At 37.2% G+C, this 19,142-nt stretch overlaps 1 protein-coding gene across 2 annotated transcripts; it reads right to left on the minus strand.

Annotated features, from left to right (window-relative positions):
• Positions 1 to 2,694: 2,694 nt before the first annotated feature.
• On the minus strand, positions 2,695 to 19,020 carry LOC122971632 (zinc metalloproteinase-disintegrin-like MTP4). Of its 2 annotated transcripts, XM_044338366.1 has the most exons (23): positions 18,254 to 19,016; positions 17,781 to 17,887; positions 16,508 to 16,581; positions 16,316 to 16,391; positions 15,514 to 15,590; positions 15,044 to 15,242; positions 12,885 to 12,950; positions 12,738 to 12,800; positions 12,442 to 12,611; positions 12,272 to 12,353; positions 12,015 to 12,157; positions 11,222 to 11,411; positions 10,777 to 10,866; positions 10,164 to 10,362; positions 9,233 to 9,335; positions 8,858 to 9,023; positions 8,696 to 8,776; positions 8,486 to 8,570; positions 6,413 to 6,533; positions 6,163 to 6,313; positions 6,022 to 6,069; positions 4,942 to 4,995; positions 2,695 to 3,689 (listed from the first exon to the last, which is right to left on the minus strand). In XM_044338366.1, exons 1-23 carry the CDS (start codon positions 18,288 to 18,290, stop codon positions 3,549 to 3,551), a joined length of 2,523 nt encoding a protein of 840 aa, XP_044194301.1. In that variant the 5' UTR covers positions 18,291 to 19,016; the 3' UTR covers positions 2,695 to 3,548. The 2 variants fall into 2 exon arrangements, with proteins under 2 accessions (XP_044194301.1, XP_044194300.1); XM_044338365.1 differs by having other exon boundaries at positions 6,163 to 6,533; positions 18,254 to 19,020.
• Between the last annotated feature and the right edge of the window lie 122 nt (positions 19,021 to 19,142).

The raw sequence follows: 19,142 nt of genomic DNA on the forward strand, positions 1-19,142 counted from the left end.
ACACACACCGCTGGCAGCACATTTGAGAAAACGCCTCGATCCTTTTGAAGAAAAATGTTGTCATCACATATCATCTCTTGCAGAATGTGCCCAGTAAACCGCTGATCTGAGCTGGGGCAACAAGCAGAGACACACTCGGCTGTAAAACAAGCCACACCGATTGTAAGCTGCTTGTTTTATTAGATGCTTGGCTCGTGAATCAGAGTGAATCAGAGGAGCTCTCGGTGAGAAATCAGCCCGCATTCCTCAAAAACAACTCCTCTGTCTGTGCAGTGATTTACACTCGTGCTTCAAATCTGATTTTCCCTCCATTTACAGTTAGATTTGTACATGTAATAGAGAAGTAGATTAGTCTGAAGAAGGTTTTTCTTCTCTTCATTAGTTGTAACAGAGAAAAGAAGAAAAACTCTGCTGCGGTTTGCTGGTGTTTCAGCATAAGGCCAAAAGTATGTGGACGCCCAAACCATGTCCATGAGGAAATGGTTTTCCCAATTTGGTGTGGAAGAACATGACCGACTTTTTTTTTATTGCCGCCAGCGTGGCAAAAAAAATAAACTTGGCTGCAACGATTAGTCAGTCATCAAAAAATTCATCTGCAGTTATTTTGATAATCGATTAATCATACGAGTCATTTTTCAAAGTAAAAATGCCAAACATTTGACGGTTCCAGCTTCTCAAGTGTGAGAATTTTCTGCTTTTTCTTATCTTAAATTGCAATAAACTTGAATATCTTTGGGTTTTTAGACCATTGGTCAGACAAGTCTTTCCAATCAAATGATACAATCCATGCACTTCAGAGGCGTTTTCTGATCAGATGCCCCTATCAATCATTTATTTGTGCCCTTCAAAAACTGTTACAAATCAATGATGAAAAATAAATAAGTTTAACATATGACTGCTACAGTTAAAGGTTGGTTAGGTTTGGTTTACAGTTACTGCTTGGTTAAGGTTAGGGGACAATATTAACCACATGGTTACGTTGAGGAGATGATCGTTGTCGTGGCTCAGGAGGTAGAGCGGGTCCACCAATCAGAAGGTCGGTGGTTTGATCCCCGGCTCCTCTAGTCTGCAAGTTGAAGTGGACAGGAAGTGCTGTATCGGTCCTGATGAGCAGGTTGGCTCTTTGCATGGCAGCCATCAGTGTATGAATGTGTGAATGTTGGCAGGTGTTGTAAAACACTTTGAGTGGTTGATAAGACTAGAAAAGTGCTAAATAAGTGCAAGAACACCCCAATTTTGACTTGCGGTTGGAAACTGATGGAGGAGAGTCTGTACTGTCATGTTCCTGTGATACATCGTTGGTTAAACTCTTCTGCGATGTTCGTCGCTCTATAATTACATCACCTGATATCTTGTTTTTTTCTGTCAGAATTACTACGGCCGCTAGAGGGCGCTGTCACTACAACGTAAACATGTTACTTCACTGAAACATCAGATTTTGATTCAGGCGGCAACTAACAATTATTTTCGATTAATCGATAATGCCAATTATTCGATTAATAATTTTCTAGATAAAATGTCAGAAAATAGTAAAAAAAAAACGTTATGCCCGTTATAACTTCTTAAAGCTCATAGTGATGTCTTCAATTGTTTTTTTTTGTCTGATCAATAATCCAAAGTCCAAAGATATTCAGTTTACTTTGTTTACGATGTTTATAATTATCTAAATAGTTGATTATATTCTGTTGATCAACTAACTGATTAATCAACTAATCGTTGCAGTTACAATTTTACATTTTTCTTTGGAGAACAAACTCTGTAAAAGGTGACATTGTTATAGTTTCTACCTCAAACTCATACATACATGTATAAACATTTGTGTACTTGTTTCTTGTTACTTATCAGCCGACAAAAACTCAAATGATACCAATAGAACTGCGATAAACTAATATTAGCGAGTGGTTTATCAATCGGGCTCTAATCACTAATTCACTTGAAATGTTTTTTGTTGGTTCCCATGAAAACATCGAGTCTGTTAAACTGGAAACAGAACAAAACTCAACAGTATTTTTCTTTTTAGTCGATTTTGCATCATCAGTTTGTCTAAAATGCTGCAGTTTCAGTTTTTTTGTGAGTTTTACATTTGATTTTTTAGATTTTGCTGACAACTTGTAAGGCTTTGTATGACCAGACACCTAATTATATTTTTATATATTAGTTTTTTTTTCTTTTCCCCTCACAGTTTTATTGTTTCATCCTGTGTTTTTGCTTTTAAAAACTTCTTTTATCTAAAGTTTTAGTATTTTAACCTTCTACTCTGTTTTTTTTTTTTACTGTTAAGCACAGTTTGGAAAAGTGCTATATATATATAAGTTCAGTAATTATTATTATTACTATTATTGGTATCCTACTATTAGAGAAGCCTGAGCAGGAAACCCAGATGATGGGAGCTCACACTGGGAGTCAGAGCCCGGGCCGCAGAGCTCTGACTCATCACTTCTTCCTCTCTCATCTCACTAGAGACCAATAAATATGGATTAAGTGTTAACTGATGCAGACACAGTTAGCTGGGAAGAACAATAGATCACTTCTCAGTAAGTTCATACACAAGGAAAGACGAAAACAACACGGAGACGTCGACACAAGCAGCTTGTAATTGTTGCGCAATCCACACAAAAAGGGAAAACAAAAGTTCTGTCATGTTTTGCTTCACGTTGATAAATTGTGTAATCAGCTGATGCCACAAGATCATCATATTTTTGCAATTAAGTGCACTTTATTTCTTGCAATAAAAGGCTTTCTCTCATGAGAAACGTTTTACATTCAATCAATCATATGTGACACATTAGAAAGAAGGATTGAGATCATCGTTTTAGGACCAATTAGTGGTGAACGGCTAACTTTAACTTACAGGCTTTAAACTCAGTGACTGTTGCTCTAGAAAAATTATCAGTGCAGTAAAAAAACACAAGTAAGTAATTGCTCCTCGAGGCTCTGTCACACTCCCTCCTTGAGACTGAAAACAAAGGAGCATGTAAAGGTTTCAAGCTGAACCACAGAAACATATACAGGTCACCAGAACTCCCACACCGTATGTACCATTCATTAGTTTTCAAGTAGAGTGCAAAGTCATACAAAATGGACCTTTACGAAGGCACAAACTGGCTTTGGAAACAGTTAACAAACATTAAATAAATATTTTAAAAAGTACATTTTCATGTGAGCAACATTTTGCTCCAGAAAGTGCAGTGAGACAACTTAATAGAAAACTCATTAAAAAGGAAGTTTAGCAGGAAGAACTTTCACCAACACACAACAATAAGAACTGCAACAGCAGATAATTACAAGTTCCCCCCCCCCCCAAAAAAATCACTTTTCCACAGCAGCTGTGTGGCTGTTGGTTTTTAGTCATCAAAGACATTCTCAGTCGGTGAAGCCTCGGTCACGCACGACATCTTTAAAGGCTTCTGAAGACAAAGAGTGAACTTTTTCCAAACTCTTTGGCTCCCGTGACTCACCCCTCTGATCCCAAAAATAGGGAATCTATACGTATCTATGACCACATGTTGAGGCTACTTTGGTAAAACTTGATTCCTTTAATGAGAATTTCATGTGAGTCTGTGAGCTTGTGGCTTCGATGGGGGCAGAGGAGGACTACATGGTTTCATGACACGGTGGATTCGGGCGGCTGAGGGAGGACTGGGTTTGACCGGAGGCACGGGAGGAGGACTCGGTTTGGCTGCCAGACACTGAAAAGAAAAACAAGAGAAGATTTTAGATGACAGATTTATTAATGTGTTGTTGCTACATCAGCACCTAAAACTGTTTTTATTGTTATTTTTGCTGGACTTTTACTTGATCCCAAAACCAGAATGAGAGTCTAACCCATGACAGAAATTGGCTGAATCTTCCAGATAAGATTTTATTGATCTCTAGGGGCGAATCCACATGATACAACAGTAAAGAAATCAATCTGAAGATGTGGGAAACAGATAAAGAACAACACATTGTATGTCTCTTTTATATGCAGTAAATCTAAATGATTCTGCATAACTCAATTTAATTTCTTTATTAATGTATTAACTCCTGCAGCTGTTGAGTGTTTTTTACCTTCTGATTTTAACTATAACACTATATATTTGACCTTAAATAGTTGTTTATCACGTGGAAGTTAAATAAAACCTACAAAGCATCTGAGCTGGAATGATGCATGTATTTATGTGAGCGAACGCGTCGCAGCGAGCTCCGATAAACCGCAACATGCTTCAAATCGTAACAGGCACTTTAGCTGTAAAGAGACTGACTCAGTAGGTCATAAAGAGTTTAGATGTCTAGTGGAGTGTTGACAAAATATAATTATAGGTTACAATAGTCTAAATCAGTCATTAAAGGTTAGTTTTGTCAAAATGTCAAAAAAAAGTCAATGAGCTCAAATGTCTCTTTAAGTCCCTCCTCCCCATGAGCCCACTCTCCTCTGATTGGTCAGCCTCTGGAAGCTTTCGCCAGAGGCTACATGAACAAACTATAGTAGCAGGATTTCCCTCCTTTTTCTCGTAATTTACTTGAAATGGAAACTTCTCAAAAACATCTGTACATGTTTGAGCATGAATCAGGTTTGAAGTATACGAGTGGAAAACATGAACGATGAGCTGTCATCTTGTCGGAAAAGTAAAAAAAACCATTGCAAACAAAGCGTTCAGCAGGTTGACGCCCTGGCTTTTGACTTTCAGGGATAATTTTTACATACATTCACCTCAAGTTTTGGAACATTTTTAACATCCAACATTGTAACAGTATATATATATAAATGACAGAAAATCACAAAAAAGCATGAAATGTCCCCTTTAAATAATTATCCAAATTGTTGTCAATTCATTTTCTGTCAACGGATGAATCAGTTAATCTTTTCAGCACTATTGAACTTCCTCTCTTGTTGAAGTGTACAAATGATTTACAAAGAGAGACCAGTGAGACCAGTTGAAGGTATTTGGCATGACTCACCTGCATCTTAGGCGACAGAGGAGGTAAAGGTTTGGATGGAGGTAGAGGTTTTGTCTGTAGTATAAAAGAACAAAGGAGGAAAAAAAAATCACTGAGACATTTGTATTTGATTTTTCACTTTAAACACACAAACACACACACGCTCACGGTCTATTTCTGGTATTCAGATTTCATTGCTTCACTACTTTTATAGTCATATTTCATACATTTGATTCGTGAATGTCACAGATATGTCCAGATAAGCTGGCTTGTACACGCCCACACACATATTTCCATGTTAGTTAAGTGGCGAGTGTTCAAATAACCATGATTTTGACCCAGTTTTCACAATTATTTGAAATCAGTCTCAGTACATTACAGGCTATTAATAGATGTTTATATGCATTCTCTGATTTTCAGTTTAAAGGGCAAGTCTGATGTTATTCCATATTTTTCTTATTGTCAACAAATCCCTTAAAAGACCAAAACCAGCGATGACTTGATCCAACTGACACGTATTGTTAGTTTATCTCTTACTCCTCTGTGTATAATAGTATTTATTGTTTGTTGTTATTAAAAAGACATCGGTGAACCTCACTGTTGCACTGGGCGACATGTTCTTTCATCACCATGAACACACACTGTTGTTTATTTTGACTCAGTCCCACACACACACACACACACACACACACACATACACACACACACACTCACTGTCCTGCTGCCGGACATACTCACTAGAGCATCAAATGTGTGTTAATCTGCAGCTGAAAATAGTCCCCAAAAAATGCACAAAATGATTTCCTCCTGTATGAGTAATGCTCAGCTGTTTTAGGAAATTAGCCTTTTTAAAAAAATAAAAGATATGTTTGTGACTTATTTTTTTATAGATTAATGTCTTCTTTTCATGGGATTTGTTGACAATAAGTAAAACTCCTTTAAGCACTTGCAACCACAAGTCTGAATGCAGATAACTGTCTTTATGTATTATTTAATTTATCTCTTATCTAAGCAGCTGACTTAATTCGCCAGCTCTGAATGTGATCCTCAGTTTGCATTATGCATTAGATCACATAGCAAGAGTTTGTTTTTAAAGCTTACCGGCTCAGTTTGCGAAGTGGACGACAATGAAGATAATTTCTTTGGTGGCTGGAAGGAAAGAAAATCACAGTGTGAATGCTTTTCTTCAAATGCTTCAAACTGATTTGCATGATTAATTCATATTGTATCGCCGCTCTGTACCTGTGGAGCTTGTCTGCTCGGAGTAATCAGCGGAGCGCAGACTTGTTTCGCTGTTGATTCCATCAAAGTGGGCTGGCTGATCTGAGGTCTTTCTTTAACATTTGATTCCTGGAACATCGGGTTCAACTTGCCTGGAGCTGAATGCACTTTCCTGTGAATGTGACATTCATTCAGTTGGAGAGACTTAAAACCAAGAAACAGATTTGTGTCATAAATCAGACACAGAAGAATGAATCCAAGGGAAAAGTACCTTTTGGAGGTGTAGTTGTCCATGTTGTCCTTTTTACAGCACATCAGCCCTACAATCACTAAGCCGATCACCATAACGATGGACAGAGCTGCACACACACCAGCTATTATCCCATACTGACCTGCAGGCACAGATACAGAAATAACAGTTATAACAGCACTGTAAAATACACTGAATCTGTTGTTACAGTCTTTTTTTATTCACTGTTAAATGATTTATGACATACTACATAATGTGTGTAGCTTTTAAAATTAAACTTTATGAGAGAAAAACACATGTATCTACACTGAGTTCCAAATCAATAGTAAGCCAGTTGTTTTTAGTGTAGCTAGCGGCGGGTCTGCAGGGATCACAGTGTCGGTCATTCAATCCACCATTTGGGACTAAAATATCTCAACAACTAGAGGACGGATTCTCATTAAATTTTGCCAAGACATTCTTGGTTCATCTGAGTATGAAATATAATCTTTTTGTTGATATCTGACTTTTCATCTAGCGCCACCATCAGGTAAAAATTTCAGTTTGTCCAATACTTTAGTTTATGACTGAATATCTTTAAAACTAATGACATTTCCATCGGCCTCAGCTGCACTTTGTGTTTAGTGCTAATTAGCATATGTTAGCATGCTAATATGCTAAGATAAGATGGTGAACATGACGAACATTATACTTGCCAAACATCAACATGTTAGCATGCTGACATTAGCACACAGTTGTGTCTCACATGGATTTATTACAGGAACTGGATACTGGACGTAAAGATGCCGCCTATTCACTTCAATAAATATTGCTCGCCTGGTGCATTAGCCAAAAAAGTTTTCTAGCTTCCGAGTTGTGCGTCGCCCACTGTATACGTGCAGTAATGTTTCTCCCGCTCGGCCCATAGACTTTACACTGGGATGATGTCACAAACTTTAAAATTGCTTTTCAAGGGTCTGGGAAAGTTTCATAAACAGAAAAACTTCATGGATTAAAGATTCATAAACAAAGAGTAATAATTGACCTTTTTTCGTTGCAATACCACAAGTGACCACCGTGGGAAACTGGCAGCAAGGCTGAGTGACGGCACTTTATCAAACTCTCTTAATACATCCGTGGTGCCTCAGTACAGCCTCACAGATCTGCTTCCATTGTTCTAAACCCTTTGTTTATGCACTGTTTACATTATATATTGTATGTAGCTCTACACAGGAAAACACACATATCTACACTGTCTACCAGATGTACAGATAAGCAAGTAATTTCTTAATTCTCATCTGTTATTATTTACTGGCTAAAGCAGCCAATGAAATACAATCGTGAGATTAATCAATTGTGGCTTATATGTGTGTTAGTGTTCATTTGTCCTCACCACATGATTATGAAACTATTAAGAACTCACAGAAAATAGCTAAAAACACAAACAACCGGGAAGAAAAGTGGCAGTTATGTGTCAGAGTAGTCGTAAATTGTCGCTTTGCTCATCATCATCTTTCACAATAATTTGGCAGAGATGTACTTTTTTCATTTACTTCTGTATCTCTGTGCTGAAGTATTTCACAATTTCGATCTTCTCTGTGTTCAAATATCTCTTCTTCCCCTTTGTTTGTGGTTTTAATTGTTCACTGTGAAAACTAAATTGTTGCACAAAAGGTTTTGTGAGTAAATTGTCCCTTAATTTTACTATTGTAGTAATCACGTCCTCCTGCAAAACATATCTAATTTTTTGAAGGAATTGAAAGGCAACTACTTAAATGCTATTGTTTAATGATTTGATGCACAATGTTTAGCCTAACTTAATCAAGACTGTTAAAGTCTTTTAAGGGAGGTGAAACTGAAGGTATATCAGGAACAGAGGATTAAGTTAATGCTGGCAGAAATAGGAGATCACTCATAATGAATCATTCATGTTTCTTACTGGAAGAGTGATTCAACAACCAGGTGTGACCTGTTTTTGTCTGCATCACCCACTAAGAGCCAACCGTCAGTTTAAATTGATATATGATTTTGTATTAAGCAACTAATCCTGTTGAAAAAGTTGGAATTTGCACACATCTACTGTCTTAAAATCCAGTCCAGTGAAGTGTTGTGTACCTTGAGGTAAATCTGCGTACTGGATGTCGCAGTAAGGTGGAGCCCAGCCAGGATTGCAGTGGCACTCATTCTTGTGATTACACACCTAAAAATAAAATGCAATAAAATTAATTTAGACTTGAGTCAAGGACTTGGACTCGCATGTCACTCCAGAAGAGTCAAACTGAAAACAGCTACAACTAATTTCAAACCCTCAAATATTTCACTCACCCCGTTGTTGTTGCATTTCTTTGCACAATCCTCCTTTTTCCCGTAAACTGATACATCCATACATTTGTTGTTGAGGCAAACCTGTGCACAAATACTATACTTAATTCACATCCAACATAATTTTAAAAAATACATAACGTGTCTCTTGGCTGAAAGGTTTACCTGGTTGTGTCCACATCTGCTTCCTTGAGGGACCATGTCCATTTTCCTGGTCTTGTCGTCATCCACAGCTAGTTTACACTCTAAGCCGAACATATTGTAGGCTGCTCTTTTACCTGTGATGGACTCGCCCCCTCCTTCACAAAATATAGATCCACACTTAAGATTCCTACAAGAGAGAAATATCAACAAATTGATCAAGAAGCTGCAAAAATATAAAATATACGTATATCCATTCCATTCGCATATTTCATCATCGCTAAATCTTAACTTCTTCATGTGCTATTTTGTGCCTTTTCAGGTCTGTATCATTCAGGAGCATTTTGTGACAACATCTGTATAGAAACCGAGTTCAGTGAAAATGTTGATGATACGTACTGTTGAGTACATTTGGTGTAGCCGAATTTGCTGCTCCCACAGTTAGCACCTTCTTCGCCCCGTCTGTTCAAGTCAAAACACATGTCTGTTCCAACTCTGGTGCCTAAGACAAGAAGGAATTCATAGTTAACCTCTTAAAACTATAGACACCCATTTCTGTCAAAAAATAAAAAAAGATGAAGGATGTTAGGAAATTACCAATGCTAAGTCAAAATTATTAGATACAAAGTCAAAATTTTGATGTTTAAAATCATAATTATGAGATAGTAAGTCAACATTTCAAGTCTAAATTATGAAATAGTAAGTTAAACCCGCAGTGCGGAAGTCACGCTGATGTGGAAAATCTGTGGAGTTCCCCTTTACTCTCAACATATTTTATTCTCTTCTTGGCATGAATGGACTTCCATATGAACACTGCTGTCATTACAAACTCATGCTGTGCAGCCAAACATTACTCAAACCCACAAAACTCCACTGGAGGTCCCAAAGTTTCCAAAGAACCAAATGTGTCAGACTGAATTTCAGGGGAGAGGCGTATAAAATAATGCTTAAGACATGTAGAATATTTCCATTTGATTGAGCAGTGCAGCCATGATGTTAGGATGTTATTATTTATAGAGAAGGTCAAAATGAGTCTTCAAAATGATTTCTTTTGTAGATGCAGAGATTTTATGTGACCATGCTATTCATTCTCTGTAGTCTCCTCTGTAATAAGTTTGGCCACTTGTAAATGTGTATCAGACAATCTTTCTTGGAACGGTCCATTTCCACCATGTGATACTGAGATTTAGTGAAACTACTGGAAATAGATGAATATCTAAAGCTCCTTGAGGCTCAGACCAACTATTCAAGAGAAAATGAAAACTTGTGCAAGCAGTGACTTTGTTTTTTACTTAGATAACTGTTCCGACGGCAGCGTTGTTGACCGTACCTGGTCCGAACAGCCTCCAGCAGTGCTGCTGATGTGTGGGACATTGGCCGTTGTAGCAGTAGCCCTGTTCCTGGTCGTAGCAGGGTTTACCGTTCATCTCAAAGCTATCTTCAGGACAATACCCTGACACTCCGGTGCAGTATTCAGGCAGGTCACAGTCACTGGCTGACTTCCTGCACACACTTCCAGCCTGCTTGAACTGTGGGTTAGAGCATATTTCAGGTGATTCAGTATATAATGTTGAGTCAACTGTGTTTACAATGAGCTGGCATATTTATGTTATATTTCATGACCACCTCTTCCGGTCCTTGAAACTGTCATTTGAGGAAGGATGTGGTGAGCAACAGTTCAGGAAAACAGCAGGATATCACCCTCTCCCACCCTTGAACTACTGTTGTTCAATTTGATCCAAACCTCCTGTCGCTATTTTAATGCCCACAGTTATGAGCTGGCAGCAGGGTGTGTCTGTATGATTGGCCTTTATGGAGCTGGCACGCTACGTCCACTGACAGTGAAACTCAACAGTCTGGTCAATGTTTATTCTGGATTTGTGGCTGATAAAGCTCCTTTAAAAGCTGCATTAAAGGCAGCAGAGTAATAGAAGCTACAGTACCTGACAGTTGTCACAGCATTGTCCATGAGCACACTGGGATCCTTCAGTCAGACGGCAAGTTGAGGCATCACAACAAGAGTTCCTGCATTCCTAGAAAGAGAAAAAAAAAACATTTTCAGTTGTGTTTGTGCATCAAGTTACACCTTGAACAAGAACAGACTCTCTAATATCTCCCACACATGCTGCATCTCTGCCAAGAATTTTCTCTCTGATAAGATGTGAGCACATAGGAAAACTATTAAAATATTAAGTTTTACAGGCTAAACTCCAGTTTGGGATTACCTTCCCTCATATTAGCTGTAGCCTCACTTACAGGAAACCACACCAGTCCGCTAAATGGAAACACCCAACATACAGCCAAAGTGGTATCTTCCTTAACCAGAGGATATATTTAAATTTTCCAGAGTCCAAAAACTGACTAATCTGCAAAAAAAAGAAGTTTTACCTCCACGGTGCCACAGTCACACTCTTCTCCAGGGTCGAGCATGGCGTTGCCACAGAGAGGCCCCACAGCAATAATCTTAGTATTAGAGGTGGGTTTCAGCAGACAGCCGGGCCGAGCTCGCTCCAAAAATTCAGCGAGCTGCCCCACACTGCAGTCGCTGAAAAGCTCTGGGAACGCGAGACTTCCTATCCTAAAGAGGAGCAAAGAGATTCGCAAAATATTAAACACCTAAGATAGTGAGCTAAAAGAACCAACCTAACCTATATACTATATAACAAAAAGTATGAGGACACCTGAACTTTACAGCCATATGTGATTGTTGAACATGTCATTGCAAAAATCATGAGTATTAATCTGCTGCTATAACAGTTTTTCCACCAGATGTTGGAACCTGGCTGCAGGGATTTTCTCTCATTCAGCCACAAGAGCAGAGTGGTCAGCCACTGATGTTAGGTTATAAGATCTGGCTCATAATCAGGTGTTCCAGTTCCCAAAAGGGTTGGATGGGTTTGAGGTCAGGGCTCTGTGCAGTCAAGTTCTTTTAGACCAAACTTGGAAAACCATTTTTTTATGGACCAGACTTTAAGATTGCTCTTCATTGGAACTAATAAATCCACACCAAAGACATACTTTTGGTCCTATATTCTATGTACAAGCTGAATGTTCATAATGTTTTAGCTGAAATATGATCCTTCCAAACATACAACACACAAAAAAAAATCAAAATAAATACACTTTCCCAGTGACAGTGAGATAAACCAGAGTTGTGTTTATATTGTAGTAACTTTCTCACCTGAGCTTGTCTGCCATTACACAGTTCCCACTGCTGTACAATGGACCACACATGCAGCCTGCAGAGTCATGGGACAAGCCAAAATTATGTCCCATCTCATGAGCAATGGTGGAGGCGAGGCCAATTGGGTTGCTATGGTGATCCTGGTGGAGAAATACAGAACAATTAGTTGAAATTCAGCAGAATGTATCCAAAAAAAATCCTTTAATCTCTTGTTGTTTTAAGGATGAATATAAATTAGAGGTCATTAATCACACCTGATTGACTCCCCCTGAGTTTTCGGTACACATGGCGAATTTATTTGCCAATCCAACTGTATCCCCGAAAAAATCTTTGCCACTGTTGAAGACAAAAGTTGAACATTAGGTCAAACTGGTGGCGTAACTGTGTTTCATTACTCGTACAGATATCTGTAACTGATCCTTACGTCACAAACTGGGCGTTGTCATGCTTCGTCCTCTGCAGCAGATCAGCCTGGCGCCAAATGAGGAAATTGTCCAGGGCAGTCTCTGAATTAATGTCAACATCGATGTAGTCTCTGTATGACCAGATCTCCAAGCCCACCAGCATGACGCGAATGTTCAGAGGTCGATACAACTGCAGGCAGAGGAGGAGGAGGAGGACGTGTTTTTCAGAAATGAATAAACTTGGATGCCGTCGGCTAAGAGCAACGATGGCACAGAACCAGAGGAACAGCTGAGCTCCAACTGATAAAAAACCTACCTTGTCAACATGATTTATAACTTCAAGAATGCGGGATTTAGTCTCACTTCCATATCGTTTATACTGGAGGAAGAGAAAAGACAAACATGTGATCAGATTTATTAAGCAATGGAATGAAAGCTGTAAAGGAATTAAAGTGATATTTACCTCGGTGTTGTCGACCACCACATACAGCTCGACAAACCGCTGCGGCTCTGTGATGGGTTTAGTTTTCTGAAAGGACACAAAGAAATACAATCTTTATACTGATATTCTTATTTTTGTCTGTATTTTTTAAAAAGTACAAAAAGTTCAGACTGTGACCTTTGACATGTTTTCATAATGCATCTATTATCTCAGTCGCTCAGTACTTGTCTTTCTTTTTATTTTTCTATATACATTTATATTAATGATTCTATTCTAAAACAATAGTTTAAAACTGTTAGTGTTAAATTTGCTCTAACACATAGGACATTTTAAAGGCAACAAGGAGAGGCAATGTAAAGAATAGGAACACTTTCCTGGTCATACATAAAAAATAAGTATAAAAATATACATAAATAATATAAAATAAATAAATCCATATTGCAAATATACTGCTACATTTTAAAACTGCATATACACATAATGTATGCATGTATTCATACTGACACACCCGTTGTCTAATCACTATATGGCCAAAAGTATGTGGATACCCCTGAGGCTGATAAATGGTTGGGACTGTTATCTATCCTGATATAATACATTTTCTGGACAAATCGATTGAAATATGAGAATATCTGCTTTTGGCTAATCCAGCAAATTACGTTTAAATAACGGATAACTCAAAGTACTTCACCACACTAATGCAAACATCATGTATAAATCCAATATTAACCATAAAATGATGCTGATCTACTGCGATGTTTGATAAAAGGGTAATGTTTTAACTGATTGGATGTGACAGATTGCTGTTCAATATTGATTCAAGATGGTTTAGGTTGACTAGATCTAACTAAAAATGCGTTTATAGCGAAAGTCCAGTGATACAACTGAAGATTGGGCAAGTTAAACCCTCCTTTGTCTTTTGCAGAGTTGTAAGCCTAAAACGCACTTTTCTCTTGTTCCATATAAAATTAGTTATGAGTTTGTTAACTTGATTGTTAGATTATCAGGCAATGGAACTGGCAACATATTTAACACATAGAATAATTCGGGATGGCCGTCATTTTTATGGCAGATATTTGTCCCAAAGGGAGAGGTTGAGACCTTTCAAGCTTTCAAACATGTTTTTCAATACTTTTGTTATTTTATCCAGATCAGGAGGAAATATAATGCCAAGATAAGTGAGGACATTTTGTGAGAACTTGCTATTGAGGTCGCTCAAATCCGGCTTCGTTGACTGCTCAGAAAGAAGAAGGGCCTCTCATTTTGAGCCCGAAAAAGAAGAGAAACACTCTCTAATACTCAAGAGTCTGTTGATTGATGATTGTGGCTGAGTAAGAAACTATAGTGGCACTATGTATGTTTTCATTTTCTCTTATAGCAATAGCCAAAGGTTCAAGGGCCAGAACAAACAAAGTGGAAAGAAGGCATCCCTGTCTGGTCCAACAATGCTGGTCATTGATTTGAAACATTGACCACAAAGGCCTAAAACACCCAGAGATATTGAATGATCACAGTATACACAGTATGGCAACAAATCTTATGGGATATATATAGTTATATCGCCCCAAACCTAGCTCCTTAGTTGCGGTTGAAGGAAATTTTAATGCTGCAGCATAAAATTACATTTTAGACAATAGTGTGCTTTCAGCAACAGTTCAGGGACCCTTTCATTTTCAACTGCTCCATAAATAAATGTTTTTCCCAGTTTGGTTTGGAGGAACTTGACTGGCCTGTGCAGAGACCTGACTTCAACCCCATCCAACACCTTAGGTTGGACCTCACTAATGCTCTTATGGCTTAGAATGAGATGATACATCCATAAATACGCCTGAACATAACATATGCATCAAGCAAATGTGAATCACTTTATTATCCGTGATTTCAAGCATTTTTAGTTGGTGTTACTGTTACTGAGAATGAACTTTACAGTGAAGGAAGAGACGTCTTGCATCCAGCAGTTCAACTTTAGAAATGAACAATATTTGCATAATCATAGATTCTGGATTTCTCATGAGAGATGTAATTTTAAGAACTAAAACTATGTAATTGAGCTTTTTTTGTAGGAAACCCACGTCAGACATGATATTATTCCAAGCAGCAGAGTATTTTTATACGTCTGAAAACATGTCTGGAGGAGATTTAAACTTCATTAATCTCCTGGCTGAATGAGATAAACCTACCCATGGTCTGGACCTGAAGAGGCCAGCGAGCCGGGGGGCCTGGTCCTGGTCCTGGTCGTACAGCGTGGTGGTGTTGGAGCCACAGCTGGGGTTGCCACTGATCTTAAGGTGCTCCTGTCTGTAAACGGCATGATCACCGTCCACAGACTGTCCCAGAGGCTCTATCAGGTAAACCTGCTGCCGGGCTCTCACAAAACCACTACAAACACAGAAGAACAACAAGAAAAATGTTTCATTTGTGGATATTCTGAGGTCAAATTTAGCCAAAATGTGACCAGACAAATAGAAATTATGTTGTCTAGTATATTCACATTGATCTATAAACACTTATGTTTAAAAACCAGCATGAAAAACTAGAACTGATTACCAAATAACATGAAGAAACTCATTTCACAAGTATTAAAGAAACTTTCACTGCAGATAATGTAAGCAGGATATTACAAACTGTAAATATACCCTGAAGTACTTACCTAATGCCTGAACAAAGCCCCACACTGACCGAAGAATCTGTCACGCCTTCAATATGGCCATGATAATAGCAATGCTCCTGGACGGAAACACAGTACGTCCTTAAATTAGTTAATGTGAGGACACATGCTGGTTGGTACGTCACATTTTACTTATAGACATTATTCACAAAGACTTTCTTTGTTTTTAATGTCCATGAAGTTATGAATCACAGGTTAGGAATGTGAGATTTTTATCATGTTTGGTTTAGTTCAACTCCACACTGATAAAATGAAACAAGAACTTTTATAAGTAATAAACTTATAAAATACTCAAGTATACAGATAAAATATTAGTATTTATGACACAAAATCTTTTGTATTATTATTTTGTTTTTTTCTAACTTAAATGTTCCCAACATTAAATATAGAAATTAGTTCCTGTGTAAAGGATAAATCGAGCATTCACCACAGATCGTATTTCAGTTAATACAGAGAACCATAATAATAAGAATCCATACAGATGCATTGAAACTACAACGAATTACAGATGTGGAGATAAGTTTAATTTCTGAATCATATTTTAAAGATTCATATTCACAAATATCCGGACTGTTGGTGCATCAGAGAACATTTATATTCACAAGAAACACAATGAATAATCCCTTCAGAGGAATGACTCAAAAATGACCAGAACTGAGTCAAATCCTGTCTAAACAATCTAACATGTGGTTTTCTTTTTCTTTATTGTTATATTTTATGTCTGAGAATAGTTCTGGGCAGCAGCTGACGAATAGAATTTGGTATTTTTATGGTTAAATCTCACCTGGTCTGGTGATGTCGTCACTCGTTTTCCATCGTCTGAGTAATGTGTTTCTGTGTAGCCTCTCCCGATAAGATTCCTATGAAACAATGATGGAAAAATCTATAAAATCTTTTTCATATATTTAAATATCAAAATACTGTAAATCTTTGTGAAAAAATGACAGTGTTAAAAAAAACAAAAAAACGTGTTTACCTGTTTTTTTCCAAATTAATTGTGTGGTTCGTTCCTTCAATGGCCAACTTGTACTGCACCTTATCAGGATAAAGCTGCAGAAAATTCACATGACAGCCATTGATGATTAACACATCATCCTTTACAAAAACACCAAAGTATTATCATTTTAAATGCATTTTAAGTATCAAAAGTAAGAGTACTCTATAAAGAATATCCCCTTTTTGTCATGTTATATCATCATACTGCACATACTGTATATTGTTGGATTATAATTACTGATGCATGAATATGTAAGAAACATTTTAAAGGTGTAGCTGGTCAAGATGGAGCTAATTTTAATTAATTTATATACTGATGGGTGTATTAATCTATAAAAATGCATGAAATGCTGATGATAATGATATGTTTTAGATCTAAAATCTTTATCTGCAAAGTAACAAGTAGAGCAAGGCCAATTTATCTGATAATACTGGTTTATTGCAGATTAAAGCTACAACAATTAGTTGATTCATTTTGATAATCAATGTCAAATTTGTCTTGTTCCAGCTTCTCAAATGTGAATATTCTCTGGTTTCTTTAGTCTTCTGTGATAATAAACTGAATATCTTTGTTGGTTGGGACAAAACAAGACATTTGAGGACGTCACCTTGGGTTTTGGCAATAATGAAAATAATTGTAATATAATATTATAATATTATATTAATTATATTATTAATTAATTATTAATATTATTAATTGTAAATAATAATTCATTAATTGCAGAAATGGACAAAGTATAATGTAATGTCACAATTACACAGTTGTTGTTTTTTCAACTATAAAATGTCCTACTCAGAACATACCTTAGTCACAATTCTTTAAAAACACAAATTTAAGGAATCCAATCAAAATTTGTTTATGTTAAATGTTAAGTGGCCGATAGATATCATTAATGGATTTTTAAACTGTCCTAACTTCTCCAATATCTATACTGGTCTGGCTATAGAAACTGGTTACTTCTGCTACTGTCAGAGAGCAGTAATGGAGAGTAAGAGTTTCAGTATTTCTCACTGAAATATAGTGAAGCAGAAGTATCAATAAAACAAATTTAATGACATAAAGAATGAATAAAAATAAAAAGGTAAAACAAAAAATATTTTTTAAAAAGTACCTAAAAACTGCAGAACAGCAACACTTGAATAAGTTATGCACATTCAAACATTTAAATAATAAATGTAGTATTTTATGCAGAGTGTGTGTGTTGTGTATTGATGTAGTGTGACAGTGTGATGAACAGGTGAGGTGGGGTCACCTGATTGTCTCGCGGGCTCCTCTTGTGTCTCCCCTGCAGTCTCTCAGGGGTGACCACCTCATACCGCTGCACGTGGGACAACATCCCAGAGCTGTGCACGAGGCAAACTACAAACAACACACAGATGTTCGTATTAAACACATTTAACTTAAACAATATGTGGATAAAGTCTAAATTAACGAGGCTTTAACCTGCATGTTACAGACAGAAAGTCATTGCCACTTCCTGATTAATTATATATTATAGTTTAAGTGTTGACATGCAAAAAATATTTTTTTTATGCAGAGTTTAACACCCACAGATACAGTTTATGTCTTTATAATGAGTGAACATCAATAACGTTTTATCCATGTTTCTTTCTGTCCAACATACTTTTCTACTGAACTTGTTGTTGCATCCAACCAAGAAAATGTCAGAAATTAATAAATATTCGCTCAATAAAAGTAATATTAATACAGAAAAGTTAAACGTACCCATCGCCAGCCACAGTGAGAACACGTTAGCTCCCATGATGATGCGTCCTGCTCGGGGCACCACCGCCGCTCATCTACCGTTAACTGCAAAGTTACTCCACCGTAAGTCATTGGGAGCAGCTCTTCCGTTAAAGCTCCGCCTCCGCCTGGTTCGCTCTTATCGACGTATGCCATGTTTACCGGAAAGAAACCAGTCAAGCCAGCTGTTAAAACACACTAACCGACTTCCGTTGAAATACAACGTGTCAAAATGAATCAGAAAGTCTCGTGGCACACTGACCAACCGTTGACCCATTTGTGACGTCACCACTTCGTACGTTACTCATTGTTTCGGTCCCCTAGCTAGCCCTCTGAGAAAAAGCCAAAATGTTATATTTTTAACTGTTATCCAGCAGTATTAGTATAGTCAAAATGTTTTTTTCGGGATCCCATACATGTAATTAACGGTTTACCTGAGAAAAAAAAACGCCACTCAGTTTCACTTTTACCGGATTTAATAAGGTGCGCACGGAGCGGGCTGTACGGCTCCGTCTATTTGCTGGATTTACAGTTGACGGGTGCTTCAATAAAACTATCATCTATATTCTCTGTTTCAACAGTTTACTGAAAACTTTTAAACTTAAAAATAAACATGAAAAAAAACATGCTCATCACGATAAACATTCAAGACTGCAGGCAACAAACACACACGTAACTTTTGCTCTAAAGCAATCCTAATCAAGAGCGCATTGCAGTTTTTAAATGTCTATATATATTATTCAGTAAATATAGACGTACTTAATATTATGAAGCTCTTAATTTTTTATTTTAAAATTGTACTATTTACAAATTATTTTCATATAAATATTAATATCGTTATTTGTACAGCACTTCTCGTAAATGCTAAGTG

Source organism: Thunnus albacares, chromosome 20, assembly GCF_914725855.1.
Source record: "Thunnus albacares chromosome 20, fThuAlb1.1, whole genome shotgun sequence".
Taxonomy (NCBI): domain Eukaryota; kingdom Metazoa; phylum Chordata; class Actinopteri; order Scombriformes; family Scombridae; genus Thunnus; species Thunnus albacares.

Excerpts from the sequence above, each read along its gene's own strand:
- LOC122971632 (XM_044338365.1), bottom strand. The coding sequence starts at position 18,290 with ATGGGAGCTAACGTGTTCTCACTGTGGCTGGCGATGG. Across the intron at positions 12,354-12,441 it reads GACAACGCCCAGTTTGTGAC|TGGCAAAGATTTTTTCGGGG; the intron begins GTAAGGATCAGT and ends TGTCTTCAACAG. Across the intron at positions 10,363-10,776 it reads AATGCTGTGACAACTGTCAG|TTCAAGCAGGCTGGAAGTGT; the intron begins GTACTGTAGCTT and ends TCTAACCCACAG.